General features: G+C 42.0%; 1 protein-coding gene across 2 annotated transcripts in view; it reads left to right on the forward strand.

Annotated features, from left to right (window-relative positions):
• Positions 1-19,964, forward strand: part of LOC124268400 (b(0,+)-type amino acid transporter 1-like) — a 31,460-nt gene extending 11,496 nt beyond the window's left edge. The window contains exons 5-16 of one of the 2 annotated variants that reach the window (XR_006896267.1): positions 4,094-4,219; positions 5,504-5,603; positions 6,743-6,787; positions 6,908-7,031; positions 7,378-7,481; positions 11,873-11,969; positions 13,114-13,263; positions 13,844-14,012; positions 14,601-14,649; positions 15,434-15,556; positions 16,666-18,581; positions 18,743-19,964. Coding sequence is in view for 1 of the 2 variants with exons in the window: in XM_046703366.1 (XP_046559322.1) it covers positions 4,094-4,219; positions 5,504-5,603; positions 6,743-6,787; positions 6,908-7,031; positions 7,378-7,481; positions 11,873-11,969; positions 13,114-13,263; positions 13,844-14,012; positions 14,601-14,649; positions 15,434-15,556; positions 16,666-17,212 (1,634 nt within the window). In the remaining variant the exon portion in view is untranslated. Of the gene's footprint in view, positions 1-4,093; positions 4,220-5,503; positions 5,604-6,742; positions 6,788-6,907; positions 7,032-7,377; positions 7,482-11,872; positions 11,970-13,113; positions 13,264-13,843; positions 14,013-14,600; positions 14,650-15,433; positions 15,557-16,665 lie in introns of both variants that reach the window. The other variant, XM_046703366.1, reaches the window with a different exon arrangement.
• The last annotated feature ends 4,520 nt before the right edge of the window (positions 19,965-24,484 follow it).

Raw genomic sequence — 24,484 nt, forward strand, 5'->3', positions numbered from 1 at the left:
TCTAAACGTTGCTTAATTCTAGAAAGATGACTATATTATCGTGCTTTGTAATCATCAAGGATTTCTGCTAAGTGAAATTTAAACATTGGAGTCTTGTGCAAAGAAGAAGCTAATTTCCCCGGGACATACATTTTCGGACAGGAAAAAGTCATAATATAAACACTACATATAATGTACACAATATAAACACTACATATAAACTACATCATATAAACACTACATCCCATAGCATTCAGACGTTGGCCCAACGTTGGCAATGGTTTAGCAACATTAACGTTGGGCCAACACTAATGCTATCTGGGATATAATAACATAATATAAACACTACATATAATGTACACAATATAAACACTACATATAAACTACATAATATATACACTACTGATGAGTTTGGTTTTACGCCGCTTTTAGCAATATTCCAGCAACATCACGGCGGGGACACCAGAAATGGGCTTCACACATTTGCCCATAATATATACACTACATATAAGATACATATATGTTGAATAGAGGATTCATCACTCTTTATTTTAAGAAGGGAGATATCAACCGTGTCTTTGTTAATCAGTATTTGCCGAGACTTTAACGCGATTAGTGGGACATATTTCTCATATTAAAACAAAACGAGTGATGAATCATTTTCACATTACTCTTTCCGTTTTAAGAACAATATGCATCAAATTTACATCAGAAACTTGTCGAAAATCTTACCTATACATGTATATCGTGCGTTGTGATACATGTTTTCCACTGCCGCGTGAACCAAAATTAACCTGTTAATTAACTACTTTTAGGCAAAATCATTGGCTGAGAATGTTTTATATTGTTATTTGAAGAAGGATATTTGAAACTTTGTATCGATAAAGGTAACAATAACGACTGCGTGTAAATAATTATTATATCTCTGGTTTAATTTCAATAATATAAATATTTTTCGAATCACACCGAAAAATGTCCCACTTCCGGTTATCTAATTTGCATGCTTATGTCATTGAGGTATGACATACATGTTAAGCTTATTTCAGGGAGAAAAGCTTCAGGTAATTGATGAAGGGAGATGCCGAGGGATGCCCGAAGGTTAGCAGACCTCAAGTAACACGAGGTCTAAATACACCCCCGGGCAAAAGAAAGTATACACTTGTAAACTAGACTTAACGAACTGTTTACAAACGTTTATCAAAGCATTACTCGGCTGGAAATAGTCGTAGAAACACACCAAACATAAGGTCCAGTATTACGTATGATACCCTTATCAAATACATCATTGAACCATTTTCTGTTTAGTTCATTTTAGTCATCAACAAACATGGGTGTATACTTTCTTTTGTCCACCAATTTAACTCGATCAGCGCTCTAACACACAGTTTACAAGTCACAGAACATAATCCATGTTCATCTACCATGCCTATACATCCTGACGCCGGTCAGTGACCAGCTTGCATTCGGAAAGATGGGTTTCCATGGTAGGATGGTCCGGATAAACAAATCGCAACAACTTTGAAACACGACAGAAAGTAACCATGATAAGCATATAGATAGCATTCGTTACAAGTAATGTTGTTTACACAATATCCTAGTGTAAACTGACCTATTATAATTCCTGTCAAGTTTGAAAACCATCGCAGAAGGAATGTGTCTGTTTTGTGACCTTGCCATGACGACCACAGACCCTATACACCAACCTGCCTGCTCGAGAGTTCTTACACTACTCACACTCTCAACAAAAAGCCCCATGTATAACTTTACTATCTTTTTACCTTGAATACCCAGACGAGTTTGTCACTGATGTCACTGGCTGGCCTTCAGCGGGACCTAGTTATCGTGATTGATTGGCTTAAAGATGCGTACCTACTGTAGGAGGCACGTGACTGTGGCGTTAATATTGGATACAGATAATGCTTTTCGTTGCATTGTTTGAGTTGTCTCGCTATACCCTATCTTAATGACAATATGTGTTTAAAAGATAACTAAACGACTTCGTTCCAGGTACGGATATGTCAAATACGTGCACGGTGTCACGTGCGTGTAGTGATGACGCCAAGGATGTGTCAAGAATCTGGTTCTGCCACTCTCTGTTTCACATTATTGTGTTGTACAAATGTTTCACGCAACTTCCACTTGTGTATAACTACTTCTAGTGTCATACAGCTTCTGATAGTGTCAGCCGTACAACTGCTTTTAATTACTTCATAGTGACAGGGCACAGTGGGGTAGCATTGTGGTTAAGCGTTCGCTCGTCACGACGAAGACCAGGGTTCGATTTCCCACATCGGTACATTGTGTGATACCTGGTGTCCCCCGCCGTAATATTGCTGGAATATTGCTAAAAACGGCGTAAAACTAAACTGACTCACTCATAGTGACACAAAGTTACTTTCAGTATCACACAACTGAAATTAATTTGCTTCTACTTCCATACAAAACGTCTCAAGCAATTACTTAAGGTGCACTACAGCAAGTGCCATACAAATTACTTGTAGTGTCATACAAATACTTCTAGTGTAACACAGTTGCTTCTCCAGTAACCGCTTCTATTGTCACTTTAGCACCTCCAGTTTATACAACTAACATCGATGCCACAAGAATGTCTCGTGGCCCATGTATCATGCAGTCAAGCTGCATTGGTGTTTCTATATCTAGTGTGTAGCAACTACTTTTGAATCCATATATCTACTTGTTTATAGTTGTACAAATACTTCCAGTGTCATTCAAACACGTTCATGACATTTACTACCAATGGCATCTAGTAACATGCAGCTACATATATACAACTGCCTGCAGTATCACACAGTGGCATGCAACTTCTTTCAGTGCCACTTGGTTCCATCCAGGTGAATACACGTACGGACAATGGCACACAAAACGTGTCGAAAAGGACACAGTGGATTGCAATACGATGCCTTGTTAGACCCCGTAGTTGTAAGAAGCATGATCATCAGATAAGTGTGTTAACATCATCATGGAGTCTTCCAGGAGGCGGTTGTCAAGGACGCTTCACAGACCACAATAGCTTACAACACGATGCCTTGTTAAACCACGTAGTTGTAAGAAGCATGATCATCAGATAAGTGTGTTAACATCATCAGATAAGTGGAGTCTTCCAGGAGGCGGTTGTCAAGGACGCTTCACAGACCACAATAGCTTACAACACGATGCCTTGTTAAACCACGTAGTTGTAAGAAGCATGATCATCAGATAAGTGTGTTAACATCAGCATGGAGTCTTCCAGGAGGCGGTTGTCAAGGACGCTTCACAGACCACAATAGCTTACAACACGATGCCTTGTTAAACCACGTAGTTGTAAGAAGCATATGACATGACCTTAGTTGTAAGAAGCATGATCATCAGAACATCATCATGGACTTCCAGGAGGCGGTGTTCCTGTGTTGAAGTTTTCAGGTTCCTAGACACAGGTGTTGTTTGTGCTATGTGGTGATATAACTAGATTTGCATGACATGTACTTTCATAAATTTCAACATTAATGCATTCTGCAAACAAAGGAAATAAATCGACAGAAATCATTTCCAATACCATAAGAGTGAGTGAGTATGGTTTTACGCCGCTTTTAGCAATATTCCAGCAATATCACGGCGGGGGACACCAGAAATGGGCTTCACACATTGTACCCACGTGGGAAATCGAACCCGGGTCTTCAGCGTGACGAGCCAATGTTTTAACCATAGGCTAACACACACACCCCACACCCTATACCATAAGAAATGTGGGTTATGATTGTTGTATCGGCAGTTTTGAATCACAATCAAAACGTGACAACCTCAGTTGTTCGAAAAATTGGTATACCGTTCAGCCGGGGTACTGGTCATAAACACATGCTCAAGCATGCCAGTTGCTCACCTGAAAGAAACAATGGAACATGAGTTACTAGTTGAAGTAGGTATTGTATCTAACATTTTGTGTCTGATGGTGGCTACAATACATGAAAATGAACAACATTGATCTGTAAACCTTTCTCTAAAATGTAAAATTGATCCACGATAATCTACAGTCTGCCAAAGACTTTTGCTTCTGGGATCTAACATGGTAATCATACACTGGGACGTACTGCATTGTTTTCCCTTTCATTTCTCACAGTTTCCCTGGCCCTGCTGAACGGGTTCAGCAACAAGCTGGCATCTCAGGTACAGGTTCTGGCGACCGTTGGGAAAGTGACGGCGTTGTCTGTAGTCATCATCTACGGCATCATCAGACTCTTCCAAGGTAACAACACAGCCGCTACACATTGCATCAACTCAGATAGGGAGGTGCTGACCCATGTCAGGGGGACTCTTTCAGTTCTCTGCTCTTTTGTTTGGCACCAATTCACTGAAGTTAAACAACAATTAAAGGGTGGAGGAAGGAGGTGGGGTTGAGGAGGTGAGGTGAGGTGAAATTGGGTTTAACGTCGTGCTTGAGAATATTTCGCTCATATGACGACGTGCATGCGTGTGTATGTGTATGTGCGGCTGCTTGTACTAGCCCAGATTGAAGCTGGTTTAATAGTGCTAGCCCACTGAGATACCATGCCGCAGTGAAGCATGAATACCCCACTCAGACACATTATACTGACTCCGAGCCGACCAGTCCTTGTTGTACCCATTAATGCCGAGCGCCAGACAGGGACCAACAAGTACCATATTTTAACGTCTTTTGGTAATACGCAGTCGGGGATCGAACCCGCGACCTTCCGCTCTCCGGGCGAACGCTCTAACCACTACACCACGGAGGCGGTCGTGGGGTAGAGGAAGGGGCGGGTGGCGTTATCCACCATCTCGTGGAAGGTTAAGCCGAGGTAGATCTGCAGTTTAGAGTGGAAAGTACGCAACAACGTCAAAGACACACGTCCATATACTGTACGCATCCTTCAATGTTGTTTTGGTGTTGTTGGTTAGACGCCACATGACACTCTCATGAAGAATCGTGCCAGATTATAGTTAGATATGTTTACCAATAATAATGGGTGTGTGTGTTTGGAATAACGTGGAGGCTCCTCATCATAGGATAATGCACGTTTGCACGCGTTTATTTGGCTATATGCTCCAGAAAGACCTGCATCAGCCTCGGATGTATCCAGACTAACAAACTTTGTCCTTTGTTACAATTCCAATGAAGTCATTTGTATCACCGAATTCTCAGTCCATTTGTACACTAATGTGATTTGCAAGACTGAGAAAGAAACCTTGGTTAATACGCAGACCTCGCTTACGAAGTATCACGTTTGAATCCTGACTGCTAAGCTGATTAACCAAGTCCTCCTGACAATAGGTACTACCAAAGGTTACAGTGTTAGAGAGGTTCAACGTTCTTCGGGGAGTTCTTGGTGGGTTGGACTAAGCAGCGCTTACTGGGAGAAGAACCAGTCACTCTCTGCGCGGTGTATAGATGTAACAGCCCTGAGCAACTGGTGAGCTCTAGCGTGACTATCCAGTAGCACTTAACTCCCACTTGGAAACACTTGTATTTTAAGAAGCATAACAATTATGAAAGATTAATGTTTCATTGAAGGTCATTACACGATCCTGCAGGAGGGTTTTGAGGGCACCACGGACAACCCGACATCAATAACCTTCGCCATATTCAATGGTCTCTGGGCCTACGGTGGCTGGTATGTGTTTTTTCTAATCATCTGTCTCACAAACGGCACTGTATGAAAAGTGCTGTCTGGGGCACACCGGATCCGCTTTGTTCAAACAATGAACTGACTGACTGACTGAGTTTGGTTTTACGCCGCTTTTAGCAATATTCCAGCAACATCACGGCGGGGGACACCAGAAATTGGCTTCACACATTGCACCCATGTGGGGATTCGATTGACGAGCCAACGCTTCAAACAATGAACAAAATCGTAAGATATCCCGTTATGATTGATCGTGTGTGAGAGAATGTTTGGGACTTTCCACATTGTGTTTGTTTGTTGCTTACCGTCACTCATACACCATCTTCCAGCTGCATGACACCTGCCTGTAATTACTTGAGTCTGGACCAGATAATCCAGTGAATGACATCATGAGCATTGATCTACACAATTAGGATATGATGACATGTGTCAACCAAGTCAGCGAGCCTGACCACCTGATCCTCCCGTTAGTCGCCACTTACGACAAGCATGGGTTGCTGAAAACCAATTTTAACCTGGATCTTCAGGGGTCCACTTTGGAGCGAGCCCGATCACATAAACCTGTTAGTTGTCTCTTACGAACCAAATGTGCGAAATATCTAAAGAAAGATAACATTGTTTTCAATCTTTTCACTGTGAATTTTTCTATGAATACACAATACCATTTAGAAAGTGGTCAATTGTAACATATTATGTGGAAGGCGCGTTGGCTGAGCGGGTTAGGTGGCTGACATTGTGTGCTGGTGATTAGGTTCCTGACTCCTAGGGTGTGGGTTCGAATCCCGGATGGGACTCAACCCAACAAAAGTACTAGAATCTGTACTTTACTCAGAAAGTGTAATCCCAAATATAACATGTTACATGGATTTTTCAGTTATTCGAACATGACCAAAATGTGACCAAACTAATATTCTAATCATCTAGTAAAACATGGACTTACCATTGATACCACACTTTGTCCTTTAAGTACATGCATGCCATTCTTGATTTTCTAAAACTAAAACATACTACACACTATTTTCTCTCTCCTAAAATGCCATATTTGATCAGATTTGTCCTATATTCTTCTCAGGTATGACACGGTATAATTAGTTAATAGCTTCTTTGTTTCTGTCTTATGCTTTCAGGTCCAACGTAAACCACGTGACTAGAGGTGTGAAGAAACCCCCAAGGTAGGTAACTCTGCAACCGTTAGGTCGCCGCCCACTAACCTGCGCTTCTTCTAACCACGAACAGCCTTCAGAGGACGATAGAAACATAGCTTTAGATTAATGCCGAATGTTTTTCTTCAGAAATTTACCACGACTTGTGAAATGCGTCATACCACTGGTAATGGTAATCTACATGCTCGTGGTGACGTCATACTTCACGGTAATGACGAAACGCGAGATGCTCGCTTCCGAGGCCATAGGCGTGGTAAGTGTGCCAGATAGCATTCAGGTACTTTCGGGTTAATCCGAGAAATTACGGCAGGTTCCCGGAAAGTGTCGAGAGGTTCCGAAGTGAAGCGGTGGTGCCAGAACGTGGATGGAACGCTTGAAGATTGTGCTTAACTAACAACACTAACACGAACCCAGGGGTCAAGTGGGTTAAATAATAATTACACGAAACTAAACCAATAGCATTGAAAGAAAACGTCAGAAAAAAACAACTTGAAAGTTAAAACGGCAACGTCTTTGAAACAGAACGCGGAAAAAATACGTTTTTGTACCTGATGGTATAGTCTCTGATATTGATGATGGTTTTCCAAACTTGATTCCAGACATGGGGTGAGAGGATGCTGGGCAAGGCTTCTGCAGTTATACCCCTGGGGGTTGGTCTGACGGCGCTGGGCAGTGCTAACGGGACATTCCTAACAGCTGGGAGGTAGGGAGATTTGGGTTTGTTTTGTTTTGTTTTACGCCACACTCAGCTGTACTCCAGCTGTGTTGCACCGGTCTGTAAATAATGAAGTCTGAACCAGACAATCCAGTGATCAACAGCATGAGCATCGATCTACTCATCTGGGTTACAATGACATGTGTCAACCAAGGCTGACCACCCGATCCCGTTAGTCGCCTCTTACAAGCATGGGTTTCTGAAGACCAATTCTAACCTGGATCTTCAAGGGTTGGAAGGTTGGGAGAAACACAATACTCCGTGTATCAACGGGCGGGTTATGATAAGGACTTTGTTCCTCTAAAGATATTGAATAACGAGCGAAACCTGTTTTTCACTAGTCAACACACAACATGCATGCATGCCGCTGTCAGTCAACATCATACACAGTGTAAAAGGTTGCATGGTATCCTTTCTGCAATTTGAGGTAAACGAACAGGTGATTAAAACACTTGAGCTGTAAAAATATAAAATGTGAGATATGAATAATATGTCATTGTTCATATTTACCATTTGAGTTTTATTTCCTGTGCTTTTAGGTATTGTTTAATAAGCAGAAATGAAGTACAAATGGGCTGTACGTACACATTCTGCCCAATCTTTCGGTGAAAAATATCTAACAGGAAACTTATGTTTATGCTATGATCGGAAGTATGAATCCGGTACTAATATTTTCTCAGACATAATATATTCCAATGCTGTGTTATTTTATTGTAGCTTTTAGAATCAATACTAAACCCTTTCGTACAGGTGATTGCTATTGCGGGATATGTTTACTCATGGAACAAGTTAACCAGTTACCGTTGTGATTTCTTTCCTATGGCGATCACTGAAACATTATGTTGACATATAATAGTGGGACCACAACATATAGGACTTGTCACGAGTTACAGTATCGGATTTATGACTAAAATTCTGTTTGAGATCTACATGCTATGAAAAGAAATATTGAACAAAATGAATAAAATAGTTGCCAAGCAATCTATATACAGACCACGTAGTGTAACAATAGGAGTAAACTTCCGATTCGTTCATCAATACGGATATATTGACATGATATATTGACATGATATATTGACGTGTTAAAGGTAATGTCTGTGAGTTTTGGAATAATATCCAAACTCATTGCGGTTTATATTATGCATAACACCCAACCCTACCCGACCCTCCCTGTGTATATTATGCATACCCCCCACCCCCACCCCTGTGTATATTATGCATAACACCCCACGCCCACCACCCCACCCACCCCTCTCTACACAGAAATATTTGATTAGCTGGGTGGTGGTGTGTGGTCCTGTGCATGGAGCTCAGGTCACAAATCAGTTGAAGTTAAGCAACTTGAGCGCGGAGAGTCCTTGGATGGGTGACAGCTTGACCCCTGAGTTTCTAGGACTCTAGTTTCTGAGTTTCTAGTGTTCTGTCCCACAACGAAACACATGTGATATATGTGGTCTCACCTTAGGCAAGTGAGTTTGTTCAAAATTGCCTCTGTTCACCCAGCAGTAATATGGGTACTCGGTGGGATAAGTCATGTGACTATTACCCTCTAGCGCCTAACAGGCAGCTTGGGTTATCCGGGGTAATAATGTTGTGCTGTTTGTGCGAGCTTTGCCCCTTTGTGGTGTGGAGTATTGGCGGTATAAGTACCCTCATTGTTATTATCATTGTTATTATTATTAAAACAGACAGCAGTGCGTATTATGTCCAAGTAAATACGATATTTCTGATGAAAGTTATTTTACTTGTACAGGTGAGGGGAGCAATGCTACCAATAATAGCCACAGGGAGACAATAATTCATGAGGGGACCAAATCTACCCGTAATCCACACAGGGAAACAATCATACATGAGGGGACCAAATCTACCCGTAATCCACACAGGGAGACAATCATACATGAGGGGACCAAATCTACCCGTAATCCATACAGGGAGACAATCATACATGAGGGGACCAAATCTACCCGTAATCCATACAGGGAGACAATCATACATGAGGGGACCAAATCTACCCGTAATCCACACAGGGAGACAATCATACATGGGGGGACCAAATCTACCCGTAATCCATACAGGGAGACAATCATACATGAGGGGACCAAATCTACCCGTAATCCACACAGGGAGACAATCATACATGAGGGGACCAAATCTACCCGTAATCCCTACAGGTAGACAATCATACATGAGGGGGACCAAATCTACCCGTAATCCACACAGGGGAGACAATCATACATGAGGGACCAAATCTTCCCGTAATCCACACAGGGAGACAATCATACATGAGGGACCAAATCTACCCGTAATCTTCACAGGGGAGACAATTATACATGAGGGGACCAAATCTACCCGTAATCCCAACAGGGAGACAATCATACATGGGGGACCAAATCTACCCGTAATCCACACAGGGAGACAATCATACATTAGGGAACCAAATCTAATCTACCCGTAATCCATACAGGGAGACAATCATACATGGGGGACCAAATCTACCCGTAATCCACACAGGGAGACAATCATACATTAGGGGACCAAATCTACCCGTAATCCACACAGGGAGACAATCATACATGAGGGGACCAAATCTACCCGTAATCCCACACAGGGAGACAATCATACATGAGGGGACCAAATCTACCCGTAATCCCCACAGGGAGACAATCATACATGAGGGGACCAAATCTACCCGTAATCCCCACAGGAGGACAATCACAGGTTCGGAGACCACTTGGACCAGTATTCCCAACTGTTACTGGGTTATACACTTTCGCCTTATTGTAGATTAAAACAGGAATTGCAAGAGGCTCTAGTTTTGGTGACTTTTGATTACATTAATCTTATAATGGAACCTGGCGATATTCAAGCCTGCTGTTTGTCTAAGGCTTTACTGTTAGCGGTCAGGATGAATGAAGACAAGATAAAACTACTCAAGTTGTAATTTGACATGTGGGTCAGGAGTGTGACCTCACCAAGATATTGTTTAGTAGAGGGTGGTATTTGGAATATTTGCCTAAGGTGCGTTTCATTCTATTATCCCCTAGTGGCCCACGAGTAGAGCTCATCAAACAAAGAAGATAGGGGGCGGCGGCCTTCAAGCTAATTCTTTAGAAGAATTTATCAAAACTGATAAAATACACACCTTTATTTTATCACATTATGTCGTTGGCACTCTAGAGCAACTGGTGTCCTTGGGGGATAATGTACGACTCCAATTATCTGTCATTCTCCAGACAGGCTAGTCATATTTCTGATTATGGATCGACTTTGACAGCTCTGACACTAGATAACTTTTGAAGAGCCCATTTTGATTCATCACACCCAAGGCAGATCTCTCTAGAGATTGTTCAATTCGGTTTATTTTTAAAAGATTTTACCGATCTATTGCACGCATTCTAAACTTACTGATTTTACTGTGTGTCGTCTCATACCGTAAATATTATCTATTGTGGACCACAGAAGATGTCAGAGTGATGCTAATGCAACACGTGTTTTGACGAGGGCATTGAGTGAGTGAATATGGTTTTACGCCGCTTTTAGAAATATTTCGACAACATCAAGGCGGGGGACGCCAAAATTGGCCCATGTGGGGAGTCGAACTAGGGTCTTATTTAACACGTTATATTTGGGATTACATTTTTTTACTAAGTACAGATTCTAGTACTCTTGATGGGTTGAGTCCGGGATTCAAACCCACACTCTCAGTCAGGAACCTAATCGCCAGGACACAAAGTCAGCCGTCTAACCCACTCAGCCACTACAGCTACCACCTGTATGGCTTTGATCCCTACATACCAGGATTCTGTGGTCGTGGCTTTGAATCCAAGATTCGCCATGTTTATGTTCGACAGTTTTTGAAGTACATTGGGGTAACTGATTTATATTATAATAAATACACCATACAAAAATACCATTTATGTAAATCACATTCTAGTAGTACATCAGTACTTTGTTACATTAAAATTGTATAGACAAATTGTTTGGTTCAACAGTCTCAGACCTAATTATCTTTACGGCTTGCGACTCGACAGGTCACGGGAGAAGTCCTTATTAGAGGCTTTATTAGCACACGAGGAAAACAAACTCGAAACTTGGCGCGGCCAGAAAGACAAAGCCAGAGCGTTCGAGAAGGGAGATAACTCTCTTTCCTCATAACACTGCCAAACAAACCTGTAATCGAGTATGTCAGGCAATATAGGTATTACAGTCCATAATACCAAACATATTCTAAATAAAATATTTATATCACACACTTGAAAGTCAAAAGGTATGGTTTGTTAACCTCAACCTCTTCATTCTCAGAATTATATTAGAGTTCCAGACAACTGTACATGTGTTTACCTAGCTCGACACTTACTCTGCCATGTTATTCCACACAGACTGTCAGGAGTCGCTCTAAAGGACGGCAACATGCCGGAGTTCTCATCGTGGGTGCATGTGCGCAGCAAGACCAACATAATCACTCTCATCAGCAGGGTAAGTGGGAGAGGGGGTGGGTGGGGGTTAGGGTGGGACAAAGGATTAGTCATGTGCTGTTTTTTACATCGCCACGACTGCAGTATATTCAGGATAATATCGGCATACATACATGAGCATCTAGTGCCAGAACGGTTTATTTTCTTAATTAAACAACGCGTTTAATTCAAGGTTGATCAGAAATTATGAGATCCCTTTATCTTTCACAGTCCATAAAGTCTGTGTTGGAAACTGAGAAGTATTGAACATGTGACGATATACCGACAAATCCCTTCTGTCAGAGACTAGAAAGTTTAAAGTGTTAAAACGTAAAAGGATTTTTGAGAAACAAAGATATTCCCCATATATATTGTTTTTGCAGAATGTTAATCTGGGTGTACTCAGGACGAATTTTATATCCTGTTTATCCACCATGCCTATAATATGTCGCCAATTATCTCAACACAAATGATGGAAGTACTACCAAATCAGTAGTTATATTTATCCAACACGTTACTATAAGACTCCTAAAAGTGGTGTAGCAGGTACTCTGTCAGTCACGTTACTACAGCTTACTTCATTCAACTGTATTCTGGTCCCCAGTGCCACAAAGCCTGAATAAACACGTGTGTCTGTGACTAAGGACAAATGTTTTTGATACATGCTGACATGAAAAGGTATTTCATTAAATACGTGTTCTTTTCACGATATGTGTGTAAGGTGACCGAAGATTGTACATGTCACTGGTAAATCTGTACACTGTTTTATACTGACCAGCAATAAAAACGCAACTCAGAATTCATGAAAATTATACTTTTTCAGCATGAGTTTGGATTTGATACTTTATCACAATTGTTTTGATTTCTTGAGTTGCGTTTCTTTTGCTGGTCAGTATATATACATCACAGAGTGAAGCGTTCATACTGGAATTTGTAGACTCTATCAAACTGAAGGTACCAAGTGTTTGTAAACAGATTAGATACAAACACTTACAAGGGCAAGCCAAGTGTTCATATACGGAACATATGACCCCTGACCAAATAAGGAATGGTAGCAGACATCAATACTGTAATATTGTACCTTGAAACCTTTTGAAAGCTTTACCTCAGACCTTCGAACAAGAGAAGCATTACCTGAGTTAGACGGCGATGACGTACTGTTGCAGGCGTTGATCGCCATCGTGATGCTGCTGTTTGGTAGCCTGGACGTCCTGGTCCGGTTCTTCGTCTTCACGGTCTGGTTGTTCCACGGTCTGGCAATCCTGGCTCTCCTGGTCCTCAGGGTAAAGAACAAAGAGAAAGCAAGACCGTATAAGGTTAGCTACAGCATACATGTGTTACGGTTGTCACCTTTCTTATGTTATGACCGCAAAAATACATCAAATGAACTTATAGAAGTTTCATGTTTTCACAATCTAAATACAGTGAGTTTAAAAATAACCATGTAAATTAGTGTATATTGATAAACAATGGTGATAGTTGAGTATTATCATCCTCGTAAGTCTCTTGTCTACCATGCCCCTTGTTTACTACTACTACTACTACTACTACTACTACTACTACTACTACTACTACGGCGATGTAATAAGGCTGGGCTGGCGTAAAACGACATTCACTTTGAAAAGTAGGATGTCACAACCATCCAGGCGCAGCAATTGGCTTTGCAAGGTTGCGTCCCTTGGTGTACCAGAATCCTGTGATGGTAGATTCAAGCCCCATATACTGATAACGATTGTTGTTGTTAGCACTTTGCCCTTGATCGTGGGTATACATATGACGTTTACATCTGACTTATTTCGGGATTTTCTGCCACGTCAAGCCGCCACTCCGTGATGGAACTGAAACGCTATTTATATCGGGTACAATATACTCACTGCTGCATCATCAACCTTGTAGGTAAACATCGCCATCCCCATCGTCGTTGTCGCCATCATTGCCTGTTTCTCCATCGCACCCTTCCTGGAGGCACCCAAGACAGAGTTCATTTTGTCTCTGGCTCTCGTTGTCTTCTCGCTGCTTCTCTACATACCCAAGAAGTTCCTCAAAATTAACGGTCAATTCTCAGGTGAGCTCCGTCAACACATGTATGTATTTGGTATATAAATACAAGTATGAATGACTATCATTAATAAGTAGCCATTCTTAGTACTAAAGGCTGAGGTAGATGTATATAAGAGTACTTATTTCAAAGACATGCAGAATAAGGAAGTGAGATTTTGTTAAGAATTTACAAAAACAACCCATTACTATAAGGGCGGTGGGAAAACCCTTTACATAATCAGAAGAAATCTCTGCTAAAAGGAGTTGTAAGATTCCGACTACATAATAAGCATGTGTTCATAAATCACCATAAACGACCCTGAGCCCAGATCGCAAACAACCCCATGTGACGTCCGTTCGTAGATAGAGCATGATCAATTGTACCAAATATGTTGTAAAACATAGACACCAAAAGCTGGAGATGGTTGAAGATGATGCAGAACCTTTGGTGCCAACATAACCATCATGATTCTTGGATTCGAACCCACAAGATAAGTGGGAGACGCCTAGGCCACCTGTCGGCCCATGCAGCCTATGCAGAACGGTCACGTGCAGGGAAACCATGTCAAATCATGTTTTTTTGTGATATACTACTGACAATATTTGCTTCCAGACAAGTTCCAGATATACCTTCAACTATTCTTACGGATCGCTCCTCGGCGGTGAGTACAGCAAGCGTACACTTTGAATCACACTGGTAGATAGGAGAACCAACTTTCACCATTGGTTGCTTGTTTGTTGTTTAATGCCATGCTCAACATATTCTAGGGCGGGGATCTGTATATATCCCTATATGGACCAGGCAATCCACTGACTGACACCATAAGCATCGATCTACGCAACTGGAATGCTACATCATGCATCAACAACGCCAGCGAAACTGATCACACTCTCCTGTTAGGTCCCTGGGCCAAGATTTTCGAAGCTTTCTTAGCGCTGAGATAGTCGTCAGTTAATGTTAAGGTATGGCACTTACGACTATCTTAGCGCTAAGAGAGCTTCGAAAATATAGGCCCTGGAGACTAGTTGCTCGGCCATAACTTGTATTATACCGACGTTTATTACATACTCGCATATTCATACTTTGTAGTTATGTAGCAATCGGTTATAAGCCCGAGAACATATTTGAAATATTTGCCTTTGCAATCTATAGCAAATAATTTAAATACCCTCGCTCACCTCCCTATATATAAAAATGAACTGATATCCCTCAGTGTAGTTAATAGTGATTAAGCATTTTGCAATTGTTCAGTGTACAGAACTCAAGAGTGATATCAAGAATGTACTTTTCACGTAACCATTCATGTTGAGTGACAACTGTACTAGAAAATATATTAGACGCTGACTGTCTCACATATTTTGATGCTATTAGATTATTCAAACTATCATGTGGTTCATCTTTGTCATACAGAACAATGTGCTTTTATGTATTGTATCGTTTTACAGAGCCTTGAAACGAATGTCGATAGCGCGACGGAAGTCAATAGTGAGAAGAGCGTCTCTAGCCCTGGCTAGACGTCACTCTATGCTGAGGATGGAAGAGGATTCGATGCTCCGGAGGAGGACTAGGTGGGTAGTGAGTGAGTGAGTTGTGTTTTACGCCGCTAAGTATTTCAGATACAGCACGGTGTCTCAGCATAATGTATGAAGAACAGCATGCAGATCTACGGCGTTAACCACGTTAGAGACTCAATAGAGCACGGGTTGTGGTGTTGTCCACAAACCAAGAGTCATAACAAGGGTGGATCTGCTATTTCAAGAATAGAGGGACACCAGAAATACAGGTTCCAGTTCCCGGATTCGAAACCGTTCTTCGGTATGACGAATGAACGCTTCATCCACATCTCCCATTTAAATGTACTGCGGTGTCAAATGGTTTTATTCATTAGCTTATGAACTACAAACACCATGGTGTCGAAGTTGAAGGGCCCAACGTAAATACTTCGAGTTATCCGAGGTTCCACAGAACTTCAGAAAGAAGAAAGCTCAGGGACCAAGCTTTTACTTCCAGACAGCTGTAGGTTCGATACAACAGTCCTTGACTGTAAGTCCAAATTGAGATGATCAAGTAAGAGGTATATACAGTTTCGTCTTGGAACTTCCCAAGCAACGATACTGCGCTTCCTCTATTAAACACACTACCTATAACAGCCACCAATAGACGATGGATTCGAAACAACATACAGCACTATACGGTAGTCTGTAATAAGCGCTGGGTCTCAAAGTGCTTAAATTCCTGCTCTAATTACATCTGTTCGATCTCTATATAAGAAAAAATATTGTATCAAGAAAATGAATTCAATTATATGTCAAGTTGAACATATGTCAATGGATAATATGTTTGCAATTTATCATGTATTATGGGCCCATGGCCTCTTTACAGAATACACGTTGTCTGTCTGTCTGTCTTTTTGTCAGTGACAGTAGTTTCAGATGCAGTTTCAAGAAAATGAACTCTATTTAATGTGTATTAGTAGCCTATGCAATACCGTATTGTCTAAATATTACGCGCAGGTGGGGCCTTTGTACAACACTATTGTGATCGTAGTGGTGATAGTGATAGCGTTAGCTTGGTTTATGGAACGGGACAGTATACGTTTATTAGAGAACATGTGGTAATATGAGTTTATATTCTATATGTATGATACCATTGTTTGTATTGTCTCTATATTGTCCAGTCTGAGCGTCAGGCGTTCCTCTGCGCCTACCATCACCAAACCAGCAGGGATCATCCGTCGGAGCCACACCTTCAGTGAAGCCCAGAGACCTCTCAGTATGATCACGGAAACATCACCACGGGAGACCACGCCCCCAGACTCGGGTCTCAGCTCCGACCAGGAGACCGTGGAAGACAAGTTCAACTTCCAGGTAGATGTAGAACCGCAGAACGACGTCACAGAAGGCTCCGTAGGCAGTGGCAGCATCGCATCAAGTGACGTGGAATACGTTGATCCTTTCGCAGATCTGGACCCAGTTGTGCTCAACGAGCTGTTTTCTCTGCGATCTCGCTCCAGCGCAAGCAGTGACAGCTCCTCTTCACTGGACATGAACGAGACAGCGTCCATGACAGACGACGACCTCGACGGCTCCGACTCCACCACCAGCACAGATGACAACTTAGATTCAGAACTGGACGCGGAGTTGTTTGCTGAGTTGGACTCTTATCTTGTTTATGATGATGCGTTATCTGATGATGTTCCTTACATGCAGGTTACCAAGTTGTGATACCACGTCTAGTATTGCGTGGAAAATCAAAACGGTTTGAGTCAGTGGGGTAGTTCGGCTTTTGCAGGTCAGGTCAGAAGATGGTCAAGGGGGTATAAAATCACATCCATAAGTACTGCATTTCAAATGTAAGAAGAATTCTACCTGCCAGCGAATGTAGTGAAAAGGGATAATTGAGATCAATTCAGTCCCAGAAACACTAAATACCGAGTCATTACATTGGTACCACTCCAATAAATCCTCTCAACGTTATGTTTCACTCTAAGTGATTTCGTTTCAAGAAGTACAACCTGATATTACTTATTCATTCGGGCAAAATGAATTTGGACAATATCAAAATCATTGCTGAATCTCAACGAAGTAGCAAGAATACAAAATTTGTATTACAACTTCTCTATATTTCACAGACGAAGACAAATTTGCCAAGAGGAAAAATCAAAACGTTTTGTAGGTGAAATTCATATTCAGCTTCTCGTCATTTGGTCAGTCATTGCAGCCAATAGCAATTTCCATTGTTAAGAAACTTACATACTGTTTCATTCAACATCATAGGTTGTAGTTTAGTAGTATATGTTGCATATAGATGTTTAAAGCTTGTTTCTTTGTAACCCGTATCGTATAGCTTGTGTTTTTTCTCCTTCTGATGAACCTTATAGGCTGAAAGGACAGCTATATAGTAACACAGCTAACATTGACGTAACCAGCTGTACATCGTCCATGTAGCCTAGGTAACATATACATTGTTGGTACCAGTCGTATATTGTCCATAAACATTGGTAACATAGCTTCGTTGTTGTTACCTGTTGAATATTGTCCACATAACCTTGGTAACATAGCTTACGTTATTGTTACCAGTTGTAAACTGTCCGCATAGAATAGGTAGCATGGCTTACATTCTGCATGGGCGTGCGGCCAATATGTTGTAAATTGCTCTAATTAAGGAACACAGGTGGCAGCGTGCGGCCAAGTAAATAAATTATGTACCCACATCGCATAAATTACAACGAAATCATGTTTTTTTAAGTACGGCTTGCTAACCACATTTATTTACATAGATAGCACAATTAATATCAATGTCTTGTTTCCGCTTACAAGATGTTACGTATATAGCATCAGTAACATCGTGTTGTCTTGCTGCATACACGGCACTGGATTTGTTTCTTGCCACAACATCGTCGTCAGCCTAAATGTACGGCCAGGTGACAAGACGTATATTGCCTATATAGCATGTATGTAGCTTACCATTAACACTCCACCACCCCACTCCCCTGCATATTCTATGTACGGCCAGGTGACAAGACGTATATTGCCTATATAACATGTATGTAGCTTACCATTAACACCCCCTACATATTCTATGTACGGCCAGGTGACATTACGTATATTGCCTATATAACATGTATGTAGCTTACCATTAAACACCCACCCCCTGCATATTCTATGAACGGCCAGGTGACAAGACGTTTATTGCCTATATAGCATGTATGTAGCTTACCATTAACCCCCCCTGCATATTCTATGTACGGCCAGGTGACCAGATGATATGGATTTGTATATTCAGAGAGCAGCTCATGACGTGTATATATGTTGACACCTGGAAAACACTCACGAATGTTGTTGATTGTGTTGTTATGTTGTTTCTGTTGAGTATTAGCCAAAAATGGCATTCAAGACTTTGCTAAACCATGAACCCACTGAGATACTGCTGATTGCTTTGTCTGCAGAAAACACTTCCGCTTAATGGTCTTGACGTATGTCCAGACTTTACCCTCGTTGGTACTGCAATTCATTAAGCTACGATAAACATGTACCCTGGATCACGGGGCTCGATGGCACTGAATTCAATCTGAGAAAACCAAAACCAAAAACCAAAACAACGTTATGCAGTATTTTTGTTCATAACATTTTTATGAGGGGTTCTGGTATTTCTAGTAGAGACAAAACAAAATTGTCTCCACAATCAAATCTTTTTTTCTATTTATGAATTGGGACCCACATATTTTCGGGATATCCGGTGAAGGCAGGGTTAAAACCTGGGCAAAATAATTTTTGTTGGGATAATTTCTTGAATAATGTAATTTGATCCCATAATTACGCTACTATATATATTTGAATAATGGAGAGTTTAACCGTTTCCTTAATATCGCGTAATATGAATTGTCGACGTCTTTATTAATGAGATGTCATAATATCATTAAGGATAGTTTTACTAGTCTTTCATTATGTTGGATATTTTCCTTGAACATCTAGCCATGCGGTTGACGTTAACGTTATATTGTTGTTTAAATTGTTATTTCTGACATGCATTATGATTTATGAAACTGTGATAGAAACCATTGCTTAATGTCATCTGGTTCGGGAAATACGGATCAGTTATGCCGGAAACCGAAGTTATTCTAATGTTGCTGTCAATAGTTTATCATATCCTATGGTAAATTACACTAGTTTTCACAATCTAAAGCAATATATTCTGTTGTCGACACTGGTCTCGATGATAGTACTGAATTTCCGTTTAGTTTCATGCCCCGTCGTGGGAGAATTAAGCGAATTTATTGACACAAATGTTTCAATTTTTGTTTCGATAACACTGAAAGTATCAAAGAACATATTAAATAAGTTAATTTTTATAGACAATATAACGTATGTATTGTACTTTTGTAATCGATGAAAATAAAATGTTCTCAATTAATGAGGTCTTTATATTTTGAGGAAAACCAAATGAGATACGACCTTTAATAAACTGGTGATGTTATAGTGGGGTTTGGTTGTTTGTTTATGAGGCAGGGCGTTTCATCCCATACATGGCATCCTCTTGTCAGCTTGCTGATGTAGACAACTTCTTTGGTCGTGTGGACAAGGCGTCCGACTTCTGATTAGAAGGTCCGTGGCTCGAATCACAGCACAGGAATCGAAAATTTTATGCCCGCTTCATTTGAAAATGAAAACGAAACTGTTTGGAATGCAAATACACACAAGGCATGTTGAGATCTGGTGTGTTCTATCACAACATGTTTGGGATCTAAGCACATGGAATCAGCTAGGTTCCTATGGTCTAAACACAACATCCGCACATAGTATATATATATATATCTTACCAGCTTGGGTTATCCATTAAGCATACGCCCCTTGGAATTCATATCTGACGTCGAATTTTCGTATTTTTTTTAACCAGTCAAAGTTACAGTTGGTGAACACTGAAGTCACCAAGCTTCATCAAGAGCTCGGGGCAGTGCTGTAGCCTAGTGGTTAAAGCGTCCTCTCGAAACGCTGAAGACCTGGGTACGATTCCCACATGGGTACAATGTGTGACGGCTATTTCTGGTGTCATGGTGGCCTGCAGTATGTCACATCAAACAGCAATCAGCAATATGACAGGTCTTGGCAGCTTCTGATCTTACAGGCGAGGGTCATGAATATTCCCTGTTATGGGGCCTCATACACAAAACCCTACACTTTTAAGGGTATGGGAAACAAGGACTTGAAAATTTTATTATAAATTGTATATTTATGTACTTATCCTATCTCACGGCATGCACCTCTCTTCTTCTTCTACGACCATGTGTGGAAACGTGCTGTAGGCAAAGTTGAATCAAATCTTACTGGCCTCTGACCCCCCTGACCTCTGCCCCCACTCCGATATCAGCACCTGTCAATCATCTCTATAAGCGTGCAGCTCGCTCAGATGATCACGTGACTACCTGTGCCTGTCATTCTCGTCTTGGAGCTTCCAGTAATCTGTGATGTGGGGCAGGTCGGGTGGGTATCCATCGCGTGAGATAGGATAAGTATATAAATATACAATTTATAGTAAAATTTCCAAATTTTTAAACTTATCCTATCTCACGGTATGCACAATCCCACGGTTGGTAGGAGGGCCGCAGATTACCCTGTCAATACTTACAACCGTGAAGACGCATAACCCAAGGAGGCCAGGAGAAAGCACCAACTCCCGATATGCAAACTCCAAACTTGTGATGTGTTTCTTCAGGTAACCCCTTGGCTTACATAGCACAAAAACTCTGGGGAGTGGGCGCTCCCGAATTAATGCTGCAACTTTTGACAAGAAAAAGAACGCAGTTTGGCAAGTAGGCCCCCCCGCCCCGCGATTTAACAGGTGAATTAAAGTCGAAGACCTTAATCTGGCCAGTTCTTGCTTCCAAACTACCCCCCACAGACACACGCTGGAAGGCGGTGAAAGAGGGAATAGCCCGGTTGCTCAACTAGCTTAACGTTCAGTACCAATCCCCCCCAACTTACCAAAGGTGAGAATGGACTTAGGAGCGGAACGCTTCGAAAACCATGTAGGTAATCGGAAATCAACACTTCACTGACGTGATTGCTCAAAGGTAGAGTAAAGGTCAGTAAGCGGAATGTCGACCATCTCTGCATGTAGCACAAGACTTGCCTCACAGTCTATCCAGTCATATTTATGACAGTGCAAACACGCCCTAGTCCCCTAGGTGAGAATGATGTAAGCCCAAATGAAAAAAGTACCAAGACATGGATTATATCGATATCTTTTATTATGTACAGAGCAAAACCGACCAAAGAAGGATTGCTTTATCTGCGAACGCGGGCCGATGACAATTGCTGCGCCAGGACCAGGGGGCCGAATTGATGTAGACCTTCCACGTCTGTAACCGAGAGATCACGCAGGTAGTGTGAGGCGAACACAGTATCTGATTTCCAAAAACATCCCTCCATGATAGAATGGAGGGAACAATTCCTGTAGGCGCCATGGTGGAAGCGAGAGCGAGAGTCTCATGAGGCTTCGCCGTCGACGGTGGAGGCAGGTCAGCAAAGGCATAGGCACGCAAGATCGTAGTTCTCATCCAAAACGCCAAGGTAGTGCGTGAGACTTCCGAGGCGGAGGCAGTAGACAATGGAATGAACAATCTCTTATGCAGTCTGTGGCGATATCCTGCGAGGCAGCTAGATAAATCTGTAATGCTCGAACCGGGCATAAGGAAAGATCTTCTATGTCATCTGGGCCCAAGATAGTGGACAACGGTGGAATCGTGAACGTGCGATCCGGCTGTCCTGGTAACTGATTCTTACCGAGAAAATCCCACCGCAAACCAAGGAAAACTCTAGTATGTCTAGATCTCTCAAATCGTACCCGAGAGACATCGAGAGTGTGCAACTCGGAAATACGGGCAGCAGTAGCCAAGGCCAGGAGAAAGAAGTTCTTACAGGAGACATGTTCGAAATCTTTCTCCTCCAAAGGTTCATAATCAGCTGACGTGAGATGAGCAGGCACAACGGAAAGATCCCAAGCTGGAGGCCGGAACTTCCGGGATTGGTCAGCAAGTTTATAACACCTGAGGAGAGACTGGAGAACAGGGACAGTGGACACCTTCACACCTGAGGCCAACGCAATAACAGTGTTAAGGGCAGCCAGGTAAGTAGATAGCGTAGAACCTTGGAGTTTTCTGGGGGTTCGAAGATGCTGAAAGTACTCTGCTACCATCTGCGGGGATGCCGTAGTGGGAGATGTTATGCCCTTCTTCCTGCAATACGCTTCAAAATTCTTCCACTTGTCATTGTAGAGTGACCTATTGGAGGTGCGATGCGGTGTAGTGATGGCAGTAGCAACACGCTTCGCATAGCCCTTGGCCGTTAGCGACCGATGTAAATGCGGCAAGCGTGAAGATGGAGCGTGTGCGGGGACCAATGAAGTTCGCCGGAGTGCAGATGAACCAGTAGATTGAGTCGATCGGGAAGTGGTACGGAATTTGGTTCGGCTAGTTCTTGAAGATTTACGAACCAACTTCTGGGCGGCCAGTAGGGCACGAGCCACACAATGTGACTCGCCCAAAACGCTCGCTCAGTGATACCGAGACGACGAACCGGGGGGAAACTGCCGAGAGATGCGTTTCATTCACTTTCAGACATCTGTAGCCTCGCTAGTCAGCCGGCTGTGCATCATCATAGCCGAGCCGAGAGACACAAGCGCACACACACACTTGCTCAAAGCAACCCCCGAGACGGTATCGAGGTGATGACTGCCGAGACCTGCGTTTCATTCAGCTAAAAACACCTCTCGCCTCTATAATATATACTAGGCACATAAAGAAACTGTGCATACAAAAATTTAAAATCCAAATTTATCAAACCTGTGTAGACACATAAGGATTCAAACTCAGAGATTAGTGACATGTATCCAACATGCATGCACGTGCCACGTTCCGTGACGTCAGTGGGTTCGTCCTTGAGACGTGCAATACGTTGTTGCACGTGCATTCCGGGAAAGAGAAACAGAGCAAATGAATGCCACACAATACTGTCACTTTGGAAAGCTCAACCCTTCCCTTGCGATCGTTCAAAAAATTAAACGGCTATTGAAACGCATAGCATGCCAAAGCTCACGTCTGCACAACGTCATGAGGCCATTGTGGACTCGTGACGTCATTGTGATTGACTTTTCAATTGAAATTCTCCCGACTTGTTATGGTCTCATGATCCCTCCACTAAAGTTTATATGTACCTTTGACATTGTTATCGTACTTATCAACTGGGATAATATTTTGACAATGCACAGTTTCTTTATGTGCCTAGTATATAACTAAAAAGTGATTATTTCCTAAACTATTTGACCGATTTTCATGAAATTTTGCATGCATCTCGGCAGATGGTTACGCTATAGCAAAACGGCATTCGGAACACTCTCGATGACTTCATTAGATTAATTAAGACTTAATTACGACAAAAAGTTGGACATTTTGCCTTTTCCCGACCGACCCCATGCTCACTTAAAAGTCAATATTTCAGAAACTATTCAACTGATTTTCATCAAATTTTGCATGCACCTCAGTAGTAGTATACACAATGGGGCTACTGCATTAGGGACTTCCCAAGGGCTCAATCGAGCCATTGGGGGGGGACCTGGTCCCGTGGTCCCATTGTGTATACTACTCATTACGATTTGATTTACCCATGTTGAAACAACAATCAAGCTTTCTTAGAGACAAGCACACGTCCACACGACGTAGCGACAAGAAAGAGAATGACAGGCACAGGTAGTCACATGATCATCTGAGCGAGCTGCACGCTTATAGAGATGATTGACAGGTGCTGATATCGGAGTGGGGGCAGAGGTCAGGGGGGTCAGAGGCCAGTAAGATTTGATTCAACTTAGCCTACAGCACGTTTCCACACATGGTTGTAGAAGAAAAAGAGAGGTGCATACCGTGAGATAGGATAAGTTTAAAGATTGTCTTACTCTTGTGTCTTAAAAAGATACTGGCCCCTAAAACATAACACACACCATCA

Source organism: Haliotis rubra, unplaced genomic scaffold, assembly GCF_003918875.1.
Source record: "Haliotis rubra isolate DU_JTF1 unplaced genomic scaffold, ASM391887v1 Scf138, whole genome shotgun sequence".
NCBI classification, from domain to species: domain Eukaryota; kingdom Metazoa; phylum Mollusca; class Gastropoda; order Lepetellida; family Haliotidae; genus Haliotis; species Haliotis rubra.